Source organism: Silurus aristotelis (genome assembly GCF_946808225.1).
Source record: "Silurus aristotelis genome assembly, chromosome: 11".
Taxonomy (NCBI): domain Eukaryota; kingdom Metazoa; phylum Chordata; class Actinopteri; order Siluriformes; family Siluridae; genus Silurus; species Silurus aristotelis.
In genome coordinates, this window is record NC_139584.1 from 25,568,074 (window position 1) to 25,596,064 (window position 27,991).

Sequence of the window (27,991 nt, forward strand, 5' to 3'; positions counted from 1 at the left end):
TTACCAATAAAAAAGCCAGTTTCCTTTAAATATTTATTACTTTCACTTCAGTCAGAGGTTGGACAGTCGTGTTTAAAATCAAATACATTTCGAACTGTATCTTCCATACACATTTAAGACACACACACACACACACACACACTCTTACATTCACATACAAAGCTACAACAGCCCCCCGCCAGAAAAAAAGAAAATGTTTCAAACAAATAAAATAAATTACAAAAGCGACATTCAAGAGTCATGCACTTGTCATACGAACACGACAGAAATAATTCCATATGGAAATCAAAGCACAAGAGCTCTTCCACTTAAAGTCTTTTTTTTCTTTTGTTTGTTGTGAAATGGTGCAAACGGCTGTGAGATCAGACCATGACTGATGCGATACCAATCCAGTATTGTACCTGTTCACGCTACTGAGCTGCAATCAGACAGCAAGTACACGAGTGATAAGATCAAACCTGGTTTTACATTCATTACACTGAATTGCAAAATGAAGTATGGTGGTGGGTGCGCAGTGAGGTTTTTTCCTTCGGCCATGCAATAATGTAAAATGTGCTGTAATGGAACACTATTATAATGATATAATGACGTGATTACTGTGTCAATGCTTTAAGGTTTCAAAGAAAGGCAGCTTCGACTCTAGTCTATGTGAACATAATGAAATGTGAAACGTCCATTTGTAGCACCATTTATATTGTTCTGAATGACTTGAAATTGCTAAGGCGATCAGCATTTCTTTTTTTTTTTTTACATTTAATTCCTTACTAGCTACAGTTATATTCTGTCCAACCATTCTGTGTGTGTATATGTAGTGTTGTGAATTGAACAAGTCAGAGTAGAGTACTGTAGATTTTATGTTACCTTATGTGTATAGAATCAAATTTGATTAATGTCAAATATACCAATATGACTCTGGTATCTTTTAAGTAGATTTTAAAGATGTTTAATTAGCATATCAGTAACTAGGACTGGGTTTTGGTATTTGTGAGGTTGTGTCTCAATTTGAGAACTTAGGTCAAAGACTCTTGGTGGTTGAGTTCAGGGTCCGAGTTCAGGTCCAGGTGGGCAGGTTCGAGTTCGGGGTCGTTCTCGTCGTCGCTTTCAGCGCTGTAGTCCACATCTTCGAGAAACGCAGGCTCATCTTCCTCCATCACGTAAGTGGTGGGGCTGCGGGATAAACACAAACACACACCCTTTTTTTTTTAAACAAAAAAGCTCTTTCAAAAAGCCTAAATATTGTATGTTTATGCAAAATATATGAATCCTTTCCTTTTTTTTTTTTTTTTTTTTTACATTATATAATTGGTTTACAATTGGTATATCTTTATACAAAAGACTTTACACTTATAAATTATCCAGTTTGGCCAGAGGGTGTACATTAATTTTCTATAACATCAGCCAAGCTGAGGCAAATCACAGGTTCATATAAATTAGGCATGGTAAGATTTAACGATTCGGTGCATCGGCATAAAAAATGTGATGCATCGATTAAAAAGATTGTGTTTGAATACAAGATGGCATTCGTATCACGATGCAAAATTGTATTTATTTGCATTGGTAAAAACTAGGGCTGACAATCGATTGAATCTTGATTTAACTTGTGACAATCGTGCGATTACTCACGATTAATCGTAACTTAATCACACATTTTTCACTGTTCCAAATGTACATTAAATTAATAAACTAAACTAATCCACATAAGCATGCACAAATATGAATGCATTATGCAAATGATATTTATTATTAGTGACACCAAACTCAACATAGATCATAAAGTCAAAATATTCTTGTAAATGTTTGAGAATAATTATGGTGTGTTAAATTACGGAAATCATCAGATCACCAAACAGTACATTTGCTATGTTTTCACACTTCTTCCATTTACAAATAAACGGTTTGTGGTTGGTTTGCGCTCTGACATGCACTGGTAACTCCGGGACCTCATATAGACATGTGTGTGCCTTTCCATATCGTGTCCAATCAACTGAAATTACCACAGGTGGACTCCAATCAAGTTGGATGGTCAGTGGAAACAGGATGCACCTGAGCTCAATTTTTAGTGTCATGGCAAAAGCTGTGAATACTTATATACATGTGATTTATTATTTGTAATACATTTACAAAGATTTGAAACTAAATTTCTTTCATGTTGTCATTATGGGGTATTGTTTGTAGAATTTTGAAGAAGATTTTAAATCGAATCCATGTTGGAATAAGGCTGTAGCATAAAAAAATGTGGAAAAAGTGAAGCGCTGTGAAAACTTTCCGGATGAACACTGGGCATTGCCTTCACAAAGCAGCTTTACAGAAATAAACAGATGAAGAATATGAGTCTAAAATACATATATTTGTCCCTTTGGGTTCTTCCGTATTCAGCAAATCTGTAGTGAATAATTGTACGGCTAATAATTGTAACTATAAACCTACATCTTTCATTGATCAACTGTAAGGGAAATAAAACCCTCCTGGATTATTGGAAGATGGTCAACCTATAAGACCACATCCTGAAGTATTTTATCCTCTTACATCTGTAATGTAATATTCAAACAAAAATGCATGCATTCACACAATACAATTTATTCTTAATCCTATGTTTATATTCATACCATTGTACAAATATCTACATTATAATAATAATTATACAAAAATCGAATATAGGAATTTCACTAATCTTGTGCCGTCAACTATGTATAATTGAAGAATCGATCAATTAAACAATCCTGGTTGCATTTATCATACATTATATAGTAAACTTTGCTATACAATGTATATTATATGGAAAAAAAAACGTTTGTGGACAAAATGTGTATCGGCTTTCTAAACATCCTATTCCACATTTCGTCCCCGTTTCCTCCACATTTTGGCGCATGATTATGAAGATGATTGAAGGGTGAGGAGTTCCGGTTGCAGTTAGTGTTCCGATCCCAAAGGTGTTTAATAGGGTTGAGGTCAGCGCTCTATAGCAGATCAAGACCTTCCACTCATGGAAGCTGGCTTTGTTTACAGGGACACTTTGAAGTAAAGAAAAAATTTCATTCTGCATCCAATGACATCGTATACAACTCTGGTCCTTTAACTGTATGGTACCAGTTTTGGAAAGAACCACAAATAGCTGGACAAATACTTTTGTCCACATAGTGTACAAATGCGTCTGAGCCTGTGTGTTCCTTTGGACATGCTGTGAATGCTGAGTGTTTAATTAACATACATCGTATCCACTCCCTTAACATCACCGCTGGCCTATTTGCAAAAACCAAGAGTGGCTATGGATTGTACGGTGGTTTAAAACCTCAAAACATCTCTATCTCTCTCTCTCTCTCTCTCTCTCTCTCTCTCTCTCTCTCTCTCTCTCCTTCCTAACACAATAAAGTGATGATGGTTTTATGGCTCTCTTGTTCAGCAGTTAAATGGTTTAATGTTTTTTTTTTTTTTTTTTTTTTTTTACATGTTCCACGTGGCTCGGTGGTTTGGCTGGTTTCAGTGGCTTTTTAATGGTTTTAATGGTGCGAAGGGGGTGAGAAACTGGATCCCAACGAGACGTGGGCGAGGCGAGGGGGGGCAGACGCTGGGGGCCGCCTCAAACCGGATTAGCGGCCTTTCGGATCAGGTGATTAGACGGCTGTAATGAGGAGAGTGGCTAGAGTGCTTTCTCTTACTTCACTCAAGTGTGCAGAGCCCAGCGTGACTGAGAGCTCCTCAAGTACCGCTAGCCATTAGAAGAGGAATGGAGGAGACACGAAATTGTGCGTGTGTGTGTGTGGGGGTGAGAGAGTGTGCACGTATATGTGTGGTCATCCATTAAAGAAGTAAACAAGCTGGGAGGAGCAGAGGTGCATTCTCAAGAAGCTTCTAGACACTGATATCATTCTAGCTATTACTGTCATGTTGGTGTTTTTATTTCTTTGTTTTTTTTAAGCTTACAGAGGTTTGAGGTGCAAAAACATTTAGTTCATGGGTTTAATATTTATTTTGGAGCTATTAGGTAAAATCATTTATGGGTTTAATAAATATTACGCTAAATGAGTACAAGTGTAGAGTACAACATTCAAAGTATGGACATGCAGAGGGCTTCTTATGTATATAAAATGCTGAAAAGCTGGACGTATTCCAATGAAACTGTAGCCAAATATGTAAAAGTCTGCGTTTGTAGTAGTTTGTGTTTGTAGTACAGGTTATAGTGATGTGAATTCATTTAGAATAAAAAAATGATTCTTGCTTTTTTTTGTGACTTGTAAAAAAAAATGGTTGAATTACGTATGTAATATTATAAAACCGTAATTCTAAAATTATTAAGACTTTGATTAACTCTATCACACATCACGTCTCGGTGCTTTAACCAAGAGACAAAAAATGCAGTTGGTCAGTGAGAGCATCGTTTTCTTTCATCAGTCTGCCACAAAACATGTTGTTCATGCTGCTGTGTGTGTGTGTGTGTGTATATCTACCAGGTAACATTGCAGCTTGTGTCTATCAGTTCACTTTCCACATCCAGCAGGTGAGTGTTGTGGTTGCGCAACTCCAGGGGTGACGTGTGGCGTCGAAGTCTGAGCAGAGCCACACAGAACTGGGCTCCCATTTCCTCCAGCTCCCTTGTTCCGATCTGAAGACCCTACACACACACACACACACACACACACACACACAGTCAACTGACCATAATTCCAGGGAGAACTAATGCTGTTTTTTTTCAGCAGCCGGTTTTCTCCAGAGATTCATCACAAATTATCTTCCAATTGGTGTACAGTAAGTGTGTGTGTGTGTGTGTGTGTGTGTGTGTGTGTGTGTGTGTGTGTGTGTGTGTGTGTGTGTGTGTGTGTGTGTGTGTGTTAGACTGCGGAAAGCGCTTTAGCCATGTTGCTTTACTCTCTCAAGGGGAGCCATTATCTGTGAGAACTAGCAGAATGAGTCACTGATTTAGAGACCAGAGATCTGAGCATCGTTCCTCACCTTCATATGCGTATCTGCTGACCCACAGCGCCATCTACTGACTAAACTTTTCCCCTCACACTTCATTTCTGACCTTGCTCTTTCTCTCTGTATTTCATCTCTCTTTTTCCAATCTTCCTCTCACATGCCAATAACACACATCTGAGATTCATTACCAGTTCAGGAATCTAATCACGGACAATGCGTTCTTTAGTGATTTCCAGCCAAAAGAAAGAAGTAATCACACCAAGAGAGAATAACATTTTACGCAAATGTCCCTGAACTGAAGCCCAACAAAAAAAAAAAGCAATTTTGAAAATCTGTGATTTACACAGTAATGCGTAAATACGATCATAAAACAATATTAAGTGGCTTACAATACACTCACAAGCACAACACTCACAAGCACAACACTGAGAGTAATAAAAATTTTTACACTCAAAGACATACACTACATGGACAAAAGTATTGGGACACCTGACTTTTTTCATCCATGTGTTTTTTTCTCCAAACTGTTACCAGATAGTTGGAGGCTTTAGCATTACATTTTCCATTCACTTGAACTAGGAGACCCAAACCAGTTTCAGCATGACAATACACCTGTGCGCAAAGCAAACTATGTGAAGTTTCGGTTTGTATTAGTAAGATCATAAGTGGCCTTCTATAGAGCTCCAACCATATCGAACACCTTTGAGATGAATTAGAACAGTAAATGCACCCAAGGCCTCCTCACCTCACCTACATCAGAACATGACATTACTAAGACCCTGGTGGATGAATGAGCACAAACCAAAATCTCCAATATCTAGTGAAACATCTACCCAGAGTGAGGTTATCTTGCAGTCAGGTGTCCACAAACACACACACACAAACACCTGCAGCAACCTCCAGCTACATTTCAGTACATTCAATCGAGCATGAAATGAAATCCATCTCAGTGGTCTGGAGGTCGCCGGGGTGCAGAGTGCACCGTGTGTCAGAGCGCGTCCCTTCGGACGCCAGGCATCGAATAACGTGATCAGACAACTTCCTGGTCCCATAACTTCTTGTTTCATGTTTCAAGCTGTCAGGGAAAGAGGAAGTCTGCAAATGACCTAATAAGGGCAAATTTCATATTTATTCGATTTAAGCCACAACGCTTAGAAATTCTTAAATATCAGTGATCCGAATGCTCGAATCTGATTGGTTGGAAGATGTCTAACAGCACAGATACTTCCAGCTGTAACAAGAGCACCAGGTTAATGTCAATATTGTTCTAATATTCTATTATTGCTATAGAAACATTTCATACATAATAATGTATTATAATAATAATAATGAAAAAATAAATAAATAAATAAATAATCTAATGAATTTATATTAAAAAAATGGGTTAAAAAACCTGCTTTAAAATATTATTGTTATTGTATTTTATTTTACTATATTCAAGATATATAACAAACATTTTTGGTAGGAGTCTTGGTTGTAAGCTTTCAGTTTTTTCTCATGCTTTCGAAAAAAGAGCAGGCTTTGTGTGTGTGTGTGTGTGTGTGTGTGTGTGTGTGTGTGTGTGTGTGTGTGTGTGTGTGTGTGTGTGTGTGTGTGTGTGTGTGTGTGTGTGTGTTTGTACGAGTGTATGAGCCAGAGAGAAGATACTAAAGTATATCTATAATATCACTTGGATATGTCACTATATATATATATATATATATATATATATATATATATATATATATATATATATATATATATATATATATATATATATATATATATATATATATATATCCTTTCCGTGGGCTCACCACCTGCAGGAGGGACCGTAAGGGACGGTGCTGTGAGGATTGGGCAGCAGTCAAAGGCAGGGGTCTGCTTGGACTGCTGCCCCCGCGACCCGAATTACGGCTAAGCGGGAGAAAATGAATGAATGAATGAATATATATATATATATATATATATATATATATATATATATATATATATATATATATATATATATATATATATATATATATATATATATATATATATAGTGACATATCCAAGTGACAGAAAACAGTAACTGTTACACGACCAGCTCCTTTTTTGTCTGTCTTATTCATTGAAAAAAAAAATAATAATAATAAGACTGGTGAGCAACTGACTGTCTATAGATGTTAAAATACAAGTCACATGTTTTAGCTTTAAACTTAACCATAAAAGGGTAAAAAAAAAAAAATTATTTGTTTTTAAATGTTGCATCATTTCTTAATTAATAAAAAAGAAATATCTGTCATATGCTTTTATATTCCCATGACTGCCTGACACCAAATGTGTTATTTGGAAGCTTTGACTGAAAGTCCCAAGCAGAATGCGGTTAAAAGTAAAAGAAACGCTGGTTATTTGAGTAATTATGTGACAATGAAGTGACAAAGCACGTACTTGGCGCTGTATTTCTTAAACCCACACACACAAACACACATATATACACTCACACTCACACATACAAACGTACACATACCTTGTATTTGCCTTGGTCACAGCCGCACAGTGTGCTCTCCATGGTGTAGCTACGCTGGACGCCGATCTCCCTCCACACCACCACTCGCGCTGTTGACTCTTTAGAGCGCTCCACTACAAAGCTGCAGCTGGACAAGCTAAAGGCTGGAGCCAGCTGAGACAGCAACTTAGGGAGAGTCTAGCAAATATAAACACACATTGATAAATTATAAAATGGCAGGACTGCAATATTCTGCCATTAATGTTTATGCAGTGTTTATACTGTAGTCTAATTATGCATTATGTGAGATATATATATATATATATATATATATGTACGTGAACAAAAATATAAGCTCCTGACTATGCTTCACTTCACTACATTCTATAATCAAAAGATTGCAAGCCATCTGATACCAGGAGCTAAAAAGAGCCAAATTGGACGTGAGCTCACGCTCAGGGCAGACAGCACTTTGTGTGTGATAAGCTGTGCTGTGATCAACAGCATTCAAATAATGGCAGTGGGTGACGGGATATATTTTTGCATGGCTATTATTGTGTGTGTGTGTGTGTGTGTGTGTGTGTGTGTGTGTGTGTGTGTGTTACCCTGTATCCCAAATCTTCCTGCAGGTCACAGGAACTGGCACTGACGTTGGTCTGCCACACCGTCTCCTTGACACTGCAGCCGTACATGAACACGTTCTTCTTCCTTGAGTGGCCGTGGTAGTCGCAGAAAACCTACACACACACACACACACACACACACACACACACACACACACACAAAATGTGTAACTTTCACGACACGGACAATGACTCAGACCAGCATAAAAAACTGCAACTGAAACAAGTGCATGGAAATTGGTGCACAAGTGGAGAGATATACTGTGTATATATATATATATATATATATATATATATATATATATATATATATATATATATATATATATATATATATATATATACATACAGTGAGGAAAATAAGTATTTGAACACCCTGCTATTTTGCAAGTCATTAGAAATCATGGAGGGGTCTGAAATTGTCATCGTAGGTGCATGTCCACTGTGAGAGACATAATCTAAAAAGAAAAATCCAGAAATCACAATGTATGATTTTTTATTAATTATTGGTATGATACAGCTGCAAATAAGTATTTGAACACCTGAGAAAGTCAATGTTAATATTTGGTACAGTAGCCTTTGTTTGCAATTACAGAGGTCAAACGTTTCCTGTAGTTTTTCACCAGGTTTGCACACACTGCAGGAGGGATTTTGGCCCACTCCTCCACACAGATCTTCTCTAGATCAGTCAGGTTTCTGGCCTGTCGCTGAGAAACACGGAGTTTGAGCTCCCTCCAAAGATTCTCTATTGGGTTTAGGTCTGGAGACTGGCTAGGCCACGCCAGAACCTTGATATGCTTCTTACAGAGCGACTCCTTGGTTATCCTGGCTGTGTGCTTCGGGTCATTGTCATGTTGGAAGACCCAGCCTCGACCCATCTTCAATGCTCTAACTGAGGGAAGGAGGTTGTTCCCCAAAATCTCGCAATACGTGGCCCCGGTCATCCTGTCCTTAATACAGTGCAGTCGCCCTGTCCCATGTGCAGAAAAACACCCCCAAAGCATGATGCTACCACCCCCATGCTTCACAGTAGGGATGGTGTTCTTGGGATGGTACTCATCATTCTTCTTCCTCCAAACACGTTTAGTGGAATTATGACCCAAAAGTTCTATTTTGGTCTCATCTGACCACATGACTTTCTCCCATGACTCCTCTGGATCATCCAAATGGTCATTGGCAAACTTAAGACGTGCCTGGACATGTGCTGGTTTAAGCAGGGGAACCTTCCATGCCATGCATGATTTCAAACCATGACGTCTTAGTGTATTACCAACAGTAACCTTGGAAACGGTGGTCCCAGCTCTTTTTAGGTCATTGACCAGCTCCTCCCGTGTAGTTCTGGGCTGATTTCTCACCTTCCTTAGGATCATTGAGACCCCACGAGGTGAGATCTTGCATGGGGCCCCAGTCCGAGGGAGATTGACAGTCATGTTTAGCTCCTTCCAATTTCTAATGATTGCTCCAACAGTGGACCTTTTTTCACCAAGCTGCTTGGCAATTTCCCCGTAGCCCTTTCCAGCCTTGTGGAGGTGTACAATTTTGTCTCTAGTGTCTTTGGACAGCTCTTTGGTCTTGGCCATGTTAGTAGTTGGATTCTTACTGATTGTATGGGGTGGACAGGTGTCTTTATGCAGCTAACGACCTCAAACAGGTGCATCTAATTTAGGATAATAAATGTAGTGGAGGTGGACATTTTAAAGGCAGACTAACAGGTCTATGAGGGTCAGAATTCTAGCTGATAGACAGGTGTTCAAATACTTATTTGCAGCTGTATCATACAAATAAATAGTTTAAAAATCATATATTGTGATTTCTGGATTTTTTTTTTAGATTATGTCTCTCACAGTGGACATGCACCTACGATGACAATTTCAGACCCCTCCATGATTTCTAAGTGGGAGAACTTGCAAAATAGCAGCGTGTTCAAATACTTATTTTCCTCACTGTATATATATATATACACACACACACACACACACACACACACACACACACACACACACACACACACGTGTGGCCACCAGACATAGAGCACATACTCTACATACACGCTGCATTGAGACAAGTGCAGCCCAGTGAATATAACACACTGGGGTAGAGAAAAAAGAAATCAATTTACCAGTGGTGCTCTCCCGATAGCACTGAGGTACTGCAGCAGACTCTTGGTGTGGTAGATGGTGGGGTGAAGCTCCGGACTGGGGCTCTGCCACTGCCTGTTCAGATCCTCACCGCTCAGAGAACATCTGTGACTACACACAGAGACAGATAGAATTAACCTAGAAGTAATCTACTTCGAATCGATATACAGTGGAACCCCAGTGTACGAGTGCCTTGTAGTACGAGAATATCAGTGTACAAGAGGTTTTACTAGTAAATATCTTGGTAGGAGTACGAGCATATTTCTTTTGACACGTTTGGTTCCAGTCACGCATTCTGCTCGTTCATGCACAATCGTTTCACAGACATTGTTCTAAATGCATTCTCGTTGTTTTCTTGTGTAAATATTCAACAGTAAGTACAATCATAAAGAACAAAAAGAAAATAATGTACTTTGTTACAAGTATATTTGTGTGTTAAATATTTTTTAGGGGCTGAAATATTGAATCGCCTGAGGTCTGGGAACAGATGAAATGCTTTTACATTCATTCTTATGTGAAAATGATGGGAACAAATGAATCTCGTACACCAGGGTTCCACTGTACTATATTGTAGAGTTTTGACCGATTAATTGGTTGTAATGATTAATCGGCACCGATACCTGATTGCTTTGCAATCTATAATGATAGTTTTTCCGGCTTCCGGTTCACTGTCATTACGAAAGCGGCCTCTAGAGGTGAATTACTGAAGCCACGTGCCGTTTTTACACGTGAGACTGCGAGCTGCACTGAGAGTGCTATATTATATTTATTATTTAATAATTATATAATTATGTTCATTTATATATATATATATATATATATATATATATATATATATATATATATATATATATATATATATATATATATAATTTTTTGGTAATTAATTAATCGATTAATCGCGTATTGGCAAATATGAGCCAACCTTCGGTCGACCTTGTGTTTTATCATCTAAAGTCACACAGTAATTTGCCAGTGTACTGGTAATGAACAATATATGGAGAAAAGTTTTTGGACACCACAGCATAAGACTTGTATGTGCTTTTTAAACGTCCCCATTTCCTCTTAAAATAAACTCCAAATCTTTCTGGGAGGATGTTTAATTCGATTCTTGGGTGTCCTTGTGAAGCTTTGTGCTTATTCAGCCACATGTGAGAAAGCAGGTGAGAAAGCCTGAGGTGCAGTCGATGTGTGTGAGTGTGTGCACGCCTACATACCTGCCATTGATGACGCCATCTGGGTTAAGCATAGGGATGATTTTGAATATGTAGCTCTCCCGAAGACTCTGCGCCAGAGGGCTGGAGCTCATCAGGAACTCCAGCGTGCCCTTCATCACCCAGCTGGCGTTGGTCTCGCTGGGGTGAACGCGTGCCGAGAGGAACACCAGCGGCCGGTTCTCTGTAAGAACCACAGCCATTGAGTTTAGGTTTTGATTGCAGGGAGCACGATATTACTTACTTACTTCGCAGCAGCTTGTGCAACATTTTTATAATGTTTTAACTCCTGTAGCTGTATATTGGATTTTTGTGCAAAGACTCTAGAAATGGCTGCAGTTTATATGTTTGGATGGGGAGTTTTAATATTTTGGGTTGTCCCATGCCCCAAAAGGAATATCTGATGGTTTTGACCTGGTCGAAACATTTCACCAGTTTACACAAAAAAACCAAAAACAAATAAATAATAAAAAAAAGTCAACAAGCCTCCATTGTTTCCAAAGGTTAGGGTTGGAATTACAATTAAGTGTAGGAAGCATACATTAGCTGCATAAAATTTTTTTTTAACCCCCACAAGAACGTACTAAATTGGCAAACGTGGTCATTGCTGGAAGACTCCGGCATGGCCGTGATGGTCAGCAGAGGGCAGTCGTTTCCACCGAGCGTCTTGCAAAGCTGCTGCTGTCTGTAGTAGATGTGCGAAGTGCACAGTGTTCGCAGCTTCTGGAGATGCATCTGACACACATCCGACAGAGCACATCATATCAAATGACTCAGTCTCAGACACACTGTGTATAGAAATAGACTGAAGAACAAGAGGTTGTGCCAATACCTTCAGGGTCGAGTAGGTGTATGGGTAATGATAGGCAAAGTAACAGACATCGTCCTTGTGTTGAAAGGTCACAGTAAAGGTGATGGTGTAGTAGGATTTGCCCTTCTGACCTCCCGTTGCAATGGAGCTCCGTGAGAAATGGTTCCTGTTTAGACAGGAAATAGATTATTATTCTTATAATTATTATATTATAGTGTTGTCATCAAATACACAAAGCTTTGTTACATGGTGTATTAACACTTTGGCATTGATAACATTGGGAGGGGGGGGGGGGGTTAACTAGTACTAGCTCTGCTACTAAGGTGAGGTCCTTAAAGACAGTTTGAATGTCACAGGTCATACACCATGACAAGACTGAGAACAGCAACAGGACATATGGTAGTTCTACTGCATCAGCAAGGTCTCTTCCAAAGATTTTAAAGCAGAATGGGGTTTCAAGACGTGCTGGTCAATCTTTTTTTGTAAAAAAAAAAAATATGCTGGCAAAATAATGTCTGTAGAAATAAGTATTTAGACACATAACTTAGTACTTAGTTGAAGCACATTTGGCAGCAATTAGCAATAGTTCAAGCAATTTGGCAGCCATCTCTGGTTCCAGGTTTCTTATAATCATAACATTTGCACGCAGTGATTTACAGTAAGACATCGCTTAATGCTTACGATCAACTTGGAGAAATGTGAAATTTACTCTATACGGGAGTGCCGTTATAGTAAAGGAAAAGGAAAATCACGACAAGGTGCTTTGATGCAGTCCAACATGAAGTTGTCAGCCCCATGAAGTGTTTTATTCCTCTTACATCACGCCAATTATTTAAAGTATTTTTCATACCAAGGAACCAGGAAAGCACCAGATGCACTTCCTGGAAGACTTTCCCATAGTGGAAAATGTGCTTCCTATTACAAACTCATTTGATCAATGCCTAATAATCATCTGCTTAGAATACACACAATTACCAAACAGATACGAGGATTAATCAGAGCTGTGGTAGAAAAATTTATCATTACTTACAGTTTCAAATGTAGAAATCACAACATAAATTATACAACTTTCTCTGGAAAGTGTTTTCAGTCCATTCTCCAGACATCTAATGACTGAGTAAAAAAAAAAAAAAAAAAAAAAAACAGTTCAGTCTAAAGGTGTGTTTGGAATGAAACAGGACTTACTTGTAGTAGCAGATGTCCGAACCGGTACGAACCCATCGAGGGTTGCCCCCGATCGCTTCCTGTACCGAGTACATGAGCGCCTGCATGCCTGCAGCAACAACACAGATCTTATAATCATATTAACACTATCCCATGGTAGAGTACTGCTGCACAATCAGCCTATACAAGGCAATGATTTGAGGTCACAATGAATTTTATTAAAAAAAAATGAATAAAAAATAAATCTCTGGCTGTAGCTCACCGTAATTAAACTGGCTGTTGGATTTTTCACAGTTGATGATGTTGAAGCGATATGGTACCCCGACTCGCATGCCGCTCACCTCAAAGTAAAACCACTGGTGATAGTGGTTACTGTTGATGTCCGAGTTTAGCACCAAGTCATACTCGAATCTAACGTGACATGGAAAAATGTTGTCAAAGCTTAATGACATCCTGTGCATTGGTGGTTCCCAAGCAGGTGGTTCTTTAAATTAAGAGACTGCGATTTATTTCAAGAACCAAACAGCACGATGGAAAAACTATGCATTTGCTCTTAGAGTATTTCGCTTACTTTCTGACTTGAATTGCTTTGCGCATGTTCCCTGATTCAAACTGCGAGTTGAATTTCAGAGACTCGCCGTCATCAATTAACGGACAGCTAAATAAAAAGAGAAAGAGTTACACAAATCGACTGCTTTTTCCATTTTAGAGAATTATTAAACATTTTAGGATAAAGTGTGACTGACCTCTGCAGGTCAAGATCGTACACGACTTTATCCATGATATCACTTGGGTGAATGAGCCTCTCAATATCCTGGAAAATTTTTGCCCTGGTGGGAGTAAAAAAATAAATAAAAAATCAATTAGAAAACTTACAATAATACTATTTTATGAATAAGCCTAAATGTGAAGAAAAATATTTAAATATAAAATTGTTACTGCACAGGTTGCATTGGTAGTAAGAGGAAAATGCCATAGCGCATATTGGCAGGGAAGTTATTAAAGTAATCAGTAATGAAATGGTGCTTTCATAAACATATTATAACCCTGGAAAAGGGGTGGGCATGTAGAGTTCAGGGCATGTCTAATTTGCATGTTAATAGAAATAAATTACAAAATTTTCTGTGGAACTGTCAAAGCAGGCAACTTTACATATGATATGTAAGCTATGATAATGGGCAATGTGTATTTGAGAAATCAGCAATTCGGGCAAAAAATACATGAGGTCCTCACCTCTGTACACCATAAACCCTCTCGAGAATGTGCTCACGAAAGCTGGGTGCCACGTGACCAAAATAATCTGGGTACGCCACCTCAGTGTACCCAGGCACCGAGAACGTTCCTTTCACCATCTCCAAGTACAGATCAGGGTCATGCAAAGGCAAAAGAGCAGCAGTATCGGGCACCTCAAGCTCCGCCTGCTCCCCTCCCTCTTCCTGAAGCCCCGCCTCCACACAGTTTCCCCCATTCACCGGATCGGCGGTATCGAGCAGCAGCCGACTGAGACCGTGTACCAGCTCTGGAGCTTTGGAGACCGAGATGTTGTCCAGTCCCACTGGTTTCCCCCCCTCGTTCTGGTGCAAGGGCTTGTTTTTGGGTTTGGTCTGAGCTGTAGGGATGACTATGGAGTGTTTTTGGTGTTTTGGAGCTTCCGAAGCAGGAGGGGATGTTGATTTGTTGGTCTCAAATTCATAGTCCTGAAAGAGAGGGCATCCAAAATGAACGGCAAGCAGCGACACGTCCTGGTGAAGGTTCCTTTTTTAATCGCGCTGAGGAGTGTTAACACTTTTAAAGAAGAGCAATTCAATAAAGAAGTGCTTATGATATCGATCAGTTGGCTGTAATGCAGTTAGAGCTGCAGTTTTCATCATACCGGGTGGAGTTTCCCGAGAAGTCAGATTTTAAAAAAAAAAAATCGACAAGGTGTTAAATGCTTTTAAAGGTATCACACAAGTTCATTCGTAACGACTTGACGGTTTAGTGAGCAATTTGGTGTAAAAACTCGAAATCCAAACAAGTACAGTGTTCCTTTCTAAGCTACACCCCAAACCCCTGTGCCTTTCCTGAAGATAAAATGTTAGTACTTTATGAAATGAAAAGCCATGTGACTAACGGTCAAGAAGTTGACTCCGTTTGTTTACCTCAATTGAGTTTTTTGTATTTTGTATAAATATAAACAAAAAGATTTTATGTATTTCTGTATGATTAAGCTCCAGAAATATTGGCACTCAAAGAGGGGTTAAAAAAAATTCTGCTAATAAAATCTGAGAAGACATAAGCTGCCGAATAATAAAAAAGGTGTTCTAATTAAATGTGCGATTTGTAACTGTCAAAACCTACAGAAATCTTTAAACTTTAAAACTTCACTTCAAAAAAGTGTTGACTGGATGACTTTCAGGCTTCAATTGACATTTTTCAGGCCCTGAAATGAGATTCGCCTCTTAACTGAAGCAGAGTTGCTCAGCTCTTTGTTTATTCCTTAATAAAGGGAAACTGTAATTGGTAATTTTATAGCAGGTGGAAGTGGTAGAAGCCCCCGGATTCCTTTGATCTTTTCCATCACTGCTTACCTAATCTTTAACATCTACACCAAATAGTAAATGTACAGGCAAAGCCCTACCTGAAAATCCTCCGAAAATTCTGGAAAGAAACGCTCAAAAGGTCTAATTTCATCAAATGGGCGTATGGGGATGTGTCTTGGTCGCAGTTTGTTAATGTCAGTCTCGACGTCATCATGCTGCAATGAAATCACACAAAAAACTGCTTTAAGTAACTTCTAAAAGCAAATGCTCACCTAGCATAGAACATTGTGTGACCATTAGCAATATTAAGGATATAAGGTCACTGAGGTTAAACAAGAACATTGGATTCCTGTGGTAAAAGTGAAAAAGTGACCTGTGACTTGTGGTCCTTCTCATCTTCCTCATTCTCTGTGTCGATCTCTGTGTCCTCATTATCATCGCTCTCATCTACAACGTCGTCCACTGCAACAGACAAGACATCGGTCTGTCATGTGCTCACATTCAACGTAAGACTGAAGCAATACTGGATTCTCTATGAAGATACAGTCACTCTATTAATCATTAGATTTTTTTGGTAATATTATTTTCCTATATGCATTTGCCAAAAGTGTATATTAGGCCCTTTACCCCCCGGGGGCTGGTTGTAGAGCTGAGCTACGGGGCCGCTAGCTGGAACGTGCGGTAGTGGGTAATGAAAGACGCTCTTAATAGTGGGCAGAGGCAAGCGGTTCTTCGGAAAGCACTTTCTCATGATCAGGCTGGAAATGTTGACCAGAGGATCCAAAGTCCTAACAGGCAAACACTCCTGATCAACAGAGACAAGATCATTGCAAAAGATTACACAACAGAATTAAAAAGAGCTCATAGAATTTATTTATATGTAAATTGTATTAAAGCATACAATGTTGTTTGTTGATGTCTTTCTATTCCACATTTATAATCGATTTACCCAAGATGACATTTTCTTACAGTGGAAGTGTTGTAGAGAATCCTCATGCCGTCCGCGTCGATGAAGGCCTTCCTGCCCAGCTTGATGTTGGTGATGTTTTTGATGCAGCCCAGGATACTCTTGCGAATGAGCACGTGTCTTTGGCGCGTGTCGTTCCGGTGCCAGTCCTGGTAGATGGCGAGCAGAGCTGGCAAGTGTCCCCTGTCTACCGCCCGCCGCGCGTTCATCTCTGATAAACAGAAAGCTCTGGTGTGGTTAGTTTAATTAATTACGTAACTATATAATAAACACACATCACCTAAAATAAACAGTTTCTAGTTGTAAAGTTGAACAAAAGTACAGCAGGAAAATATTCAAAATACATCAACTTATGCCTTAATGAAAAACTACAGTATTTATGATTCGTTGAAAATGAATGAAGTCTTACTGGATTTCAGCAAAGCTGCCAAAGTATCAAGGGCTACTCTGTGGTTTAAGAGGGAAAAAAAAAAAAACAGAGAGACAAACATCATATTCAGCATGTGTTATGCAATCACTAGTGCTCTTGCTGTGGTTTATTTAGCAATAGAAGACGGCCTGTTTATTGTAGACTTCAACATGAAGAAACCCCGAGTGGTACATACTTCAGCAGAGTGGTGTTCTTCTTGCTGTAGGGTCCGATCACTTTGAACATCATCTCCACGACGCCGTTCTTTCCCAGAGACACGGCGTTCACTGCTGCTGGCAGTAACAAGAGCGGGTCTGATCGAATGGTATTATTTCGCATATTTATGTATTTTCATGTATTTATTTATATGCAATCTCAGAATCTTCGCAGATTAAACTACCAGTTTATAAGGTTTTAATAAATATTTTTAATGTGCGTGAATAAATCCAATCCCCCCTGTGATAGATTTCACATTCCATGATCTGTGATGGACACTGAAGCATTTTGGCAGGGATTTAAATATTGAACAATGCATTGGATATTCTGTACAGGTATGTTCCTGTTCTAATTTAATTCTGTGAATTCATTTTGGATTGTTTTTTTCCAGTGCATCAATGTTGCGCCGTACTTAAAGCGCGCCCGCGCAGGCAATACAGCCGATCTAATTCGGTTTGACGTCGCGTGAAATGCAAATCCTGTCTGCAGTGTGGCCTTTCTGCTATTTATTGGTTCTTTTTTTAGGTTTATTGATTAAAATTTTTTGGTTTCTTTTATATATATACATTTCTTTGATATATGTGGATGTTGTTTTGTACATCGTGGCTTTAAACTGTTATGAGGAATCGTTTTACGAATGTTTATCCGCATTGATTTTCATTTCAACTTTAAAAAGATCAAAAGGCATCGCAACATTGATGCAGGTTCTTTTTTTAGGTTTATTGATTAAAATTTTTTGGTTTCTTTTATATATATACATTTCTTTGATATATGTGGATGTTGTTTTGTACATCGTGGCTTTAAACTGTTATGAGGAATCGTTTTACGAATGTTTATCCGCATTGATTTTCATTTCAACTTTAAAAAGATCAAAAGGCATCGCCAGTTTTGTCGCTTAACAGGCAGTTTTGGTCGCTTTATTTTTTTTTTTACGGTGACTCTGATTAGAGTATGTAAATCCTTAGTCAGGGACACCCTCCCGGTAATCTCAGTACGAAATGAGACGGATATTTTTTTTATCTAGAACCCAAAATCTACAGTATATGTATTACACAGAAATCAGGGTTGTATTAGGGATATGAAATTTCTAAACACCATATTTAAAATTCACAGCATTTGTTTCTGATGACTTTATCAGAGACCACATTTCTGCACATTACATTGTTGTGACAGTTCAATTCCTTTCTTTATTTCTTACTGTGTTCACACATCATTGCGCTCACAGTTGCACGAAAAAAAGTACCCACAAACATTGGCAGCGGCAATGTTAATGCACTCAGATGTCGTTACACTACGCCTCAGGCGGTTCTGCTCCTCCACGTCGTGCATTCACACCTAGTCGTGTCTTATCCTTTTCGATATGTATCCGAGTTGTTTTGGCTGACGTTTTAAAACTTTATTGAACTATAAATGGATCAAATATGCGTTATCACTTAATAAACATTTAACGCAATTAATAAAAATAACTGAGGTGAATAACACACTCCACGATCCGCAGGTTTGGTGAAATGACCGACTTCAGGACAATAAGAGTAGTTTTTATTTGCATAAGGCTGCATTGTGGAGGCCTGTCATGGATTTTTCACTTACAGTTGCCGGCGTAGACACGGAGCACCTGCAAGCACGGCAGCAGCAGCTTGTAATTCTGCAGGTTTTGCTTCAGCAGATTTATGGTGACGTTCAGAGCCCCGTTCAGACGCGCTTTAATTCCAAACTTCCTGTCTGCAGAAAACAAGAGAGAGTGAGAGAGAGAAAGAAGACTTTATTGTCATAGTAATGCTGTGCAAAACTACAAAATTATAAGATTTCAGAGGTTCTGAACAACATATAGCAATGTATGTACATAGCTTTACTGTTCACTACACTCTTCATCTTTCGTTTGTCGTCCCATGTTCATCTTTTTTTTAATCATGTTCCACGTTATGGGTCTTTTTATCTTATTGCTTTCTGTTTAGTTTCGTTTCTCTGCACTTCATTTAAAGAAATCTGCTTTCCACTCCTTTATTAGATGACAATCAGCCATGATGCAAAGTTTCACTAAGGATCTGGCCCTTCGTACTGCTTCTGCATAAACAGGTCTCACAGGTCTTACCTTTAGGTCCTACTTTGGCCAGTAGGGAGTGGACCTGCTGCATGAGCTCTTCACTGGGGGATGTTTCTCTGCAAGAGCTTATCAGTATCTGCAGGAGGATGCCGGTTCCTCCTTTAGACACGAACACGCCGATCCTGCGGCCGCCACCTACAGAAACAAAACACGCGGCGTGGTAAAAGTGCTGATACGTTCATGTTGTTTTGTGCGTTCGTTTCATTTCAACACTAAGACACTTTTGTCTTTATTGGTCGTTTGAAGGAAACTTTTTTCCACGTGTGTAACCAAAACGAAAAGTCGACCACATAATATTAAATATACACTATATAAACAAAAGTTGGTGAATAGCTTAACATAAGATTTAAATGTGCTTTGAGAACATCCAGTCATATTGTGTAATACTCATGCTAAAGACCATTACAGCGTACAAAAGCAGCATTTTAATACATAAATATTAACCAGTAAACCTGGGCTGCAAAACGGTGCAGTTTTATTTAAAAAGTAAAAGCAACATGACGCCAATGAAAACCGAGCAGACGACACATGACTTATATTTACATTGTGTACATTTAGCCGTAGTTTTTTTACACAAATTACACACAAATTCACAACATTCAGAAATTCAGGCTGAAACTCACCCACAGTCAGCAGCTCATTCAAAATGGCCAAGATGTTCAAAGTTGTCTGCAAATCATGTGTATTCTGTGGGGTATTCAAACATACAAAGCTATTGTTAACATTATTAACTGCAATAATGATATTGACAATAATAATAATAATAATAATAATAATAATAATAATAATAATAATAATAATAATAAAATAATAATAATAATACTATTATTATTTATAACACTAATAATAATATTGTATTGTATTATTGTCTAGTTACAGTACTAGAATTTCTACTAATCAAAATTACTACTTCCAATAATAATAAACTGAATTAAATAAAAAAAACTAAATAAAATTACTGTTATTATTATTATTATTATTATTATTATTACTAAGTATAACTATTACTACTACAATTATTATTACTATTATTATTATTATTATTATTATTATTACTATTACTTCTGTCCCAGTTATTATTATTATCTAATTGGTATTCACTATTTGGACAAGACCTATTGCAGTGCATTGTGGGATTTTTGTATGTGCTGCAGTTGTGTGTGTGGGTTTTTTCTTACCTCTAGGGATGAAAGTATAACCTCCATCCCGCTCGAGCCTTTAGCCATGATCTCCTTATGCGTCTTCTCTGAAATACAGCAGCAAGGGAAAAGAATTCACACAATCGTTTCTTAGTTACTAATCCAACTAAACACAACATTCACCAGTGTATATCAGCCATGGTTTGATGGCCAGACCCTGAGCCTGAGCCACTGTAGCAAGAAGTACAGTAGATCGAAAACTTGAGTGCAATTTTATTTCGGTATTTATTTGGAAATGAACTGGAGAACGTTTTCCCGTTCAAGGCCTGAAACATTTACATTTATGGCATTGTGCAGACGCCCTTATCCAGAGCGACTTACAACTGAGCAGGGGGCCTTAAGGGCCCTTCTTAAGGGCCCAGCAGTGGCAGCTTGGTGGTAGTGGGATTTAAACTTGTGACCTTCCGATCCAAAGTCTAATGCCTTAACCTCTGAGCTACCACCTCCCATTCCCAAACATTCTTCTCATGTTGGACATTTCAAACATGTAATCGAGTTTCAGGCCGGAAAATATCTGCAGGGAGAAAGCTCCGAAGCACGAGTGTCCGATTACCTTCTGAAGATCACCCTTCTCAAACTCCGGAGACATTTGAATGAGCCAGACTTCAAACAAGAAGAGGAGAAAATATCTGCTCTCACAAACAATTGCATAAAGCAAGCAAGCAAATCAATTCTTTTTTGAAAGTTTAAACATGCACGAGAGTAAATCCCAAGTGTCCTCAGCACAAAGTCAGAGCAGAGGGTGAAGTGACATAACAGGGAAGTGGCAGAAGCAGAAGCTGAGCATTGTTTACTTTTGATTTACACTCAGAGGCGAGTTTGGAACTTGGAGACAGGGCTTGAAATAGAGCACAACGGAACAACAATCATTATGTCTAAACATCAAGCAAAACATTCGAGTGTAAATGCCACTACAATAACTGTAACTAACCACAGTCAAAATATTTTTCTTTACAAAAAAGCTTTACAAATGATTCATTATTTAAAAAATATCATTACTCAATGCACAATAAAAAAAAAAATCATGGGTCATTTATTTAGTTTATTAGTCCATTAAAGGTGAGGTACATCCACAAGCTGCATTCATATAGAGCCTTCCAGAGATCCAAGAGTGATGTTCAAGCAGCCAGACCAATACAATCAAGTGAATTATGGATATTCTGTATAACTGGGACGTATTATTGTGCCAACTTTGTAACCATAACAAGATTGCGTTTCCTGACAGGGTTGCACTTCACAACTCCATGTTCCCAATCAACAGTTTTTAATTTCTATTGTTTCCTATCACAAAATCACTAATTACCATTGTTCCCAATTACCAATTACAGATATCCATTGTTCCAAATGACCAATTACAGATAACCACTCTTCCCAACTACCAATAACATTTACCGTTGCTCTCAATAACCAATCACTAATGACCATTGTTCTCCAACACCCAATCACTGATCACCAATGTTTCCCAACACCCAATCATTAATCGCAGTTGTTTCCCATAATCCAGTCACTAACCACCATTAGTCCCAATAAGCAGTCATTCATCACTTTTGTTTCCTAACATAAAATCACTAATCTCAATTGTTTCCATTTACTAATTTCCAACTACAAATCATGATCTTCCAATCTCCAATCACAAGTTTACTGTTGCTTCCTAGAGACCATCCAAACCACCACAATCTGCAATAAACCCTCACAAATCATCGTCATTATCCAAAGACCAACCACTGATCAGTAATGTTTCCCAAAATCACTGGTCACCATTGTAACCTATAAACCAATTAGCGATGTTCCAAATGGCGTGTCATGTCCACCAGTGTTCTTAGTCACCACTCATTAATTGCTGTTTTCTCTTAAAACCCAATCACTACAGTAAATACAAGTTTTCCTATTGACAAATGAGTGAGGTGTAACTAATAATAACAAACGACTGTGTTGTGTATTCCAACATCCAATCACTGCCCACCATTATTTTCTAACAACCACAACGTAAAACTCAGCACCTCGTCTTGTACGGAGCTGCTTCGAATTCTCCCTTTATCACATTACAAATAACTGAGTGCAAACAGCCTGACAGAGTACCTCAGCTAAAACGCACACATCATATACCTGCTTGCTGATTCATAGCTGTTAATAAAAACAATCCGCTCTCCTCCAATAACCGGTGACACGACAGATTGCTGCAGAGCGTCTTACGAGGCACTTTTGGATAAAAGTCAATGAAGCCCGAAAAACACAGGAATGGTAATCGAGTTGAGTTAATGACGACAGAGTAACACACACCACGCATCATGCTAATGTTTCCAAAACAATTAATCATGGTGTGGGATTAGCACTCTTGAATCAAAATATGTGCCGTATGTTTTTTCAATAACACATTTCAACAAAATGATACAATCTTAAGTCGTGTTGAGGCAGTTTCTAATAATCGTCTGCAATCGTTCTACTTTCTTCACTTTGGCCGTTAGACACGTTTTAGCTAAAGCAGTTTCAACTAGCAGTTTTGTTCCTCAGAAAATATTTTGACACCAATAGTAAAGTAAAGTATAGTAAAAAAAACATTTGTGGACACCTAACTATAAGATTTGGATCTGCTTTCTGAACATCCAATATGTTTCACTAGATTTTCGAGAATGATTGTGCAGATTTCTGCTTATTCAGACACAATGGCATTAGAAAAAAAAAAAGGTACTGTTGAAGGGTGAGAAGGTCTGAGGTGCAGTCAGTGTTCCAAATCATCCCAAAACTGTTCGATAGGGTTGAGGTCAGAGCTCTATAACAGGCAACTCAAGATCTTCCACTCCAACCCATGTAAACCATGGTTGTGCACAGGGGTATTGCCTGCGTACTGTATGCCTGGACAAGTCAGATGTCTCAATACTTTAGTCCATAAGTAGAGAAGTACACAGGTTAAATCTACTACTGTCTAAAATGGCACCTTCGAAAGTGTACAATATTCTTTTAAAGCCCATGCATTAAATGTTCATGAAGTGCAACAGATGGATTCAAATACATTTGATATTTTGAAAAATGTGATGAAATTACCAGGAATGCACAAAGGCTGAATGTGTCTGTCCTTCCACCTCTGACTGCTATAGTCCATCTTTATCCCAAACACACACACACACGCACAGATGTATATATGTGCGTTTGTCAGACATATGCACACGACTGACATAATATCTGCGCCACTCACACTTAACACCTCACAGCACACGAAGCCGCGCCTGCTCTACGAACCCCTGTGGTGAAAATAATGACAGACATGCGCAGACATTGGAGATCGAGTGCGGCCGAGTCGGAGACAGAAAAAGCAAGAGAGCCAGGAGAAGGAAACGGGAGAGAGGAGAAAGAGAGACTTTCGAATCCTTCACACTCCAGACAGTGGAAACATGGGGGATATGATGGATACGGTTTCAATGAGTCAAGCCAGTGAGTGAGGCATGTTAGAACGTTCATGGTGTGCTTTCAGCAATGAGCAGCGTCAGCTCACAGCTCTTGATCCCCAGATCCTCCAAGCTTATCATTCAAATTGTGCAATTGCCTGCATGTGTCTGGATAATTTCAAATTATTGAAAATGTGGAGGATTGTGTGTGGAATTGTTCACCTTGAGTCTGGATGAGGTGCAGGATTTTGCCAGTCACTTGTCTAATAGCCTCGCTGTCCGGGTGCAGGGTTTCTCCGTTGAACCTCTCCAACTGCCCGAGTAACATCAGCACCCGGGAACTGCTGGGGATGCTGCACAAAAGCACACACACACACGTCATGATTTTAATGATTTACATGATTTTAATGATTTGCAGGCTTATGGCTGAATTATGAATATCTGACAACGATCAGGCATAATGTTTATGACCATTTATGACACATTTATTAACAGCATTAACTTCTTCAGCAATTTGAGCTACAGGAGCTCGTCTGTTGGATCGGACCACACGGATCAGCCTGCACTCCCCAGGTGCATCGATGAACCTCAGACGCCCACGACCCTGCGGTCGGTTCACCACTGTTCCTTCCTCGGAGCACTTTTGGTAGATACTGACCACTGCAGGCTGTTAAAATCCCACAAGAGCTGCAGTTTTGGAGACGCCCTGACCCAGTCGTCTAGACGTCCCACTCTGGTACTTGTCAAACTCGTTCACATCCGTAGAGTTGCCCATTTTTCAAAAACTTGAAATGAGCTACTACAAATATATTATACTTCATGTTCAATAAACATTTTCTAAACCTTCTACTATTGATGATTTTGTAGAAACATTAAAACCTAAACAAATCAATAAATCCATGAACAAATAGCCCTCCAATTAACTCAAAAGAAATGGCACCCTGTAAGATATGGAAGGTGCTTTTTACTTGTCACATATACAGTGAAATTATTTCTACCCATTTCCCAGCGATGTTAGGAAGCAGGGGTCAGAGTGCAGGGTCAGCCATGATACAGCACCCTTCGGAGCAGAGAGGGTTCTGTACTGTGCTCTAGGGCCCAAAATTGGCAGCTTGACGGTGCTGGGGCTTGAACCCCCAGCCTTATGATCAGTAGCCCTGAGCCCTAACAACTAAACCAGTGGAAGAATTAAATGATGCTCTTTCACGGTTTAGTCCTGATTTTTTGGTTTTTCAGGTTTTGTGGGCGTCGCTAAACGGCGATGCTGTGAACGTGACTGGCCATTCACTGCTGATTAGCTAGGAAACGTGAAAAAGGTGAAAATTATAGCTGAACTAAGAAAATTTGTGCCACTGAAACCTAGAAGGGAATTTTTTATTTAGACAGTAAAACACAGATTGTTGTGTTCTCACCATAAACCCTGTCAAAAGTGTTTACAAAAATTGGGTTACAAGAAGATTGACATATCAGTATCAGTAACATCTTCATTGCCAAGCATCATGCATGAACCTGTATGAGGAATCTGTCATGGTGTGCTGAAATATGAAATACTATGAAAAAAGAGGTAAATAATAATGATAAATATTTATTACTTTCCTACTAACACTATAATTTAATCGTTTCATCTAAGGGCCATTACTTTTTCAAACAAATACACATACACAGGTTTCATTTCTACTCTGACTACATAGTAATCTTATGTTTGAACAAATCCCGAAAAACACTGCAGTGTTATTGTTCGAGTCAGTGCCTGCATTGTTCCAAGGACCTTGTGGTATTTGTGTTTGTGTGTGTGTTTGTGTGTGTTTGTGTGTGCAAGACTGAAAGATCACCAACCCTTTCTCGGTTGCCATTTTGGGCTTATTCATTGCTCGGCCCCCTCGTTGCAGGTCAAACAGACTGTGAAAGACAAAGGTAAAGGTATTTACAGCCCATACACCTCCCTAAGCAATAAAACATCAATGCAGTGACCACAAAAAGTGTGGCATCGTGTGTTACTGTATGCTGAAACGATTAATCGAAAATAATAATTAAAATCTTCACTGCGCCGGTATTTAATTTTTCAGCAATCGAAACAACACATTACACACCATTCAATGTGGAATAAAAGATCTTGACAATAAAATGACCAGCGATTAGCAATATAAATAATAGAAAATAAAATAATTCGATCTTCTTCCTTATAACGCATATTTCCTTGTAAATGGTCTAATTTTATTTGTAAACACAAAAACAACAGAATGCTGCTTTTGTAAAAAATAAAGAAAACAGACAGGGGGCGCTCTCTCCCGTCTTTGCCATCTTTATACAGACACAAATAAAACGACCTGAATCTCAGTGAATACTTAATAAATATACCATACAGTAAATAATATACAGTGAATACATAATAAATGTTTATAGAAAGTTTAAAATGCCTACTTTAAAAAAAGAACATCGAAAACAAATATTCTCTGATTATGTAATGTATGAAAGTTAGAAGAGGTACAGTTTCTCCGGTATCTCCCTATTAACCGTCCGTGTGGAAACAAGATCCTTTTGGGGTCCTGATGATTTACGTAATTTAAAACACCACAATTACTAAAAAACATTTACAAGAACAATTTGTCTACATGTTGAGTTTGGTTTTTTACTAATAATAAACATACATTTGCATGACGCATTTATATTTGAATTATATTTATGTAATATTATGTTGATTAATAATTAATAATACTAATATATTATGTTGATTAGCGTATACAATACTTTTTTTTAAGTATTAATTTAAGGTACATTTGAAACAGATAGAAATGTGCGACTAAGCTGCGATCAATAATAAAAATAATAATAATAATAATACTAACTAATAATAAGTAATAAAATTATACCATATTTTTCAGAAAATGGCTGTAATAAAGAGATCAACGAAGGGAGGGGGCGTGGCACTCTGTGGAATCACGTGAAATGCCGGTCACTGATTGGCTGCAGGAATGTACATGCTGAGCTGAAAAGAAATAAGCCCACGCCTCGCGTTTTCTTTAAAAACATACATTTCTGTGTGTTTTTGCGATCATTAATTGCTGTTTTCAAGACTTTCATGTCACAGGAATAATTCATAATATAATAATCCATACTCCATAATAATCCATAAATGTTTTGTTGTTTTTAAATGGCAGGATCATCTAAAGCCTGCACGCGTATTTATTCCATTATAAAAAGACAATATTGAATACCTAGCCTTGTTCTTTATTAAACTAGGGTTCATGTTTTGTCCCCATGCACTGTCATTGTGCAGCTAGCACAGACAGCACTGTATTTATAAAAAGAATGCACCATTTACACCAATCTGGCAACTCATGCTGGTCTGATCATCAATTAGACGTTGATTAATTTTAATATAACAGCCAAGAAAGCCGATCAAATCTAATAACAATGCAATCCAGAATGATGTCAGTTACACCTGCCCTAGCGACTGGCTAGCCCACAACACACACACACACACACACACACACACACACACACACACACACACACACACACACACACACACTACTAAACCAGCAGCTGTCAAACTCTGCACAATCCTGATCACAGAATGGAATAGTGACAAATATTATTTCCAACCTGCAGCGTGTTTAAAAACTGCTCCATCAGAGCAGAAAAAAACAGTTCCTTCCTCACTGCTCCTTCACCCCGCTGACTCGCAACCGATTTATTTACTAGCAATATCTTACAGATCGCCCTGCCAGCTAGGGCGGACATTCATCGCGCAGATCTAAAACTCATCCACACCAAGACTTACACCGAAATAATACATTAAAGATCTACGAACAGCCACCCACTTCCGTGTCATGCTACGACCAATAAAACAAAGT

The 27,991-nt window shown here is 38.6% G+C and overlaps 2 protein-coding genes across 4 annotated transcripts in view; one reads left to right on the plus strand and one right to left on the minus strand.

Annotated features, from left to right (window-relative positions):
- Window positions 1-27,991, plus strand: part of naa35 (N-alpha-acetyltransferase 35, NatC auxiliary subunit) — a 162,691-nt gene that overhangs the window by 122,305 nt on the left and 12,395 nt on the right. The window lies entirely within an intron of this gene.
- Window positions 16-27,958, minus strand: agtpbp1 (ATP/GTP binding carboxypeptidase 1). Of its 3 annotated transcripts, XM_083553957.1 has the most exons (27): window positions 27,741-27,892; window positions 27,005-27,120; window positions 25,971-26,033; window positions 24,357-24,487; window positions 20,731-20,798; window positions 20,176-20,239; window positions 19,541-19,687; window positions 19,039-19,170; window positions 17,429-17,522; window positions 17,233-17,270; window positions 16,826-17,034; window positions 16,484-16,661; window positions 16,230-16,318; window positions 15,955-16,071; window positions 14,568-15,031; window positions 14,081-14,164; window positions 13,906-13,992; window positions 13,597-13,745; window positions 13,356-13,443; window positions 12,192-12,336; window positions 11,944-12,094; window positions 11,363-11,543; window positions 10,127-10,256; window positions 7,990-8,121; window positions 7,406-7,582; window positions 4,446-4,609; window positions 16-1,167 (listed from the first exon to the last, which is right to left on the minus strand). In XM_083553957.1, the coding sequence occupies exons 3-27, from the start codon at window positions 26,000-26,002 to the stop codon at window positions 1,011-1,013; spliced, it is 3,408 nt and encodes a 1,135-aa protein (XP_083410083.1). In that variant the 5' UTR covers window positions 26,003-26,033; window positions 27,005-27,120; window positions 27,741-27,892; the 3' UTR covers window positions 16-1,010. The 3 variants fall into 3 exon arrangements, with proteins under 3 accessions (XP_083410083.1, XP_083410082.1, XP_083410084.1); XM_083553956.1 differs by lacking the exon at window positions 27,005-27,120 and having other exon boundaries at window positions 27,741-27,958; XM_083553958.1 differs by lacking the exons at window positions 24,357-24,487; window positions 25,971-26,033; window positions 27,005-27,120; window positions 27,741-27,892 and adding an exon at window positions 23,794-23,941.

Bases quoted from the DNA above. Each gene is read 5' to 3' on its own strand.
- agtpbp1 (XM_083553956.1), bottom strand. From the start codon at position 26,002: ATGAATAAGCCCAAAATGGCAACCGAGAAAGG. The intron at 13,746-13,905 runs GTAAGCGAAATA...ATGTCACGTTAG, and splicing joins AAAGCAATTCAAGTCAGAAA to ATTCGAGTATGACTTGGTGC. The intron at 13,444-13,596 runs GTGAGCTACAGC...TTGTTGCTGCAG, and splicing joins CAACAGCCAGTTTAATTACG to GCATGCAGGCGCTCATGTAC.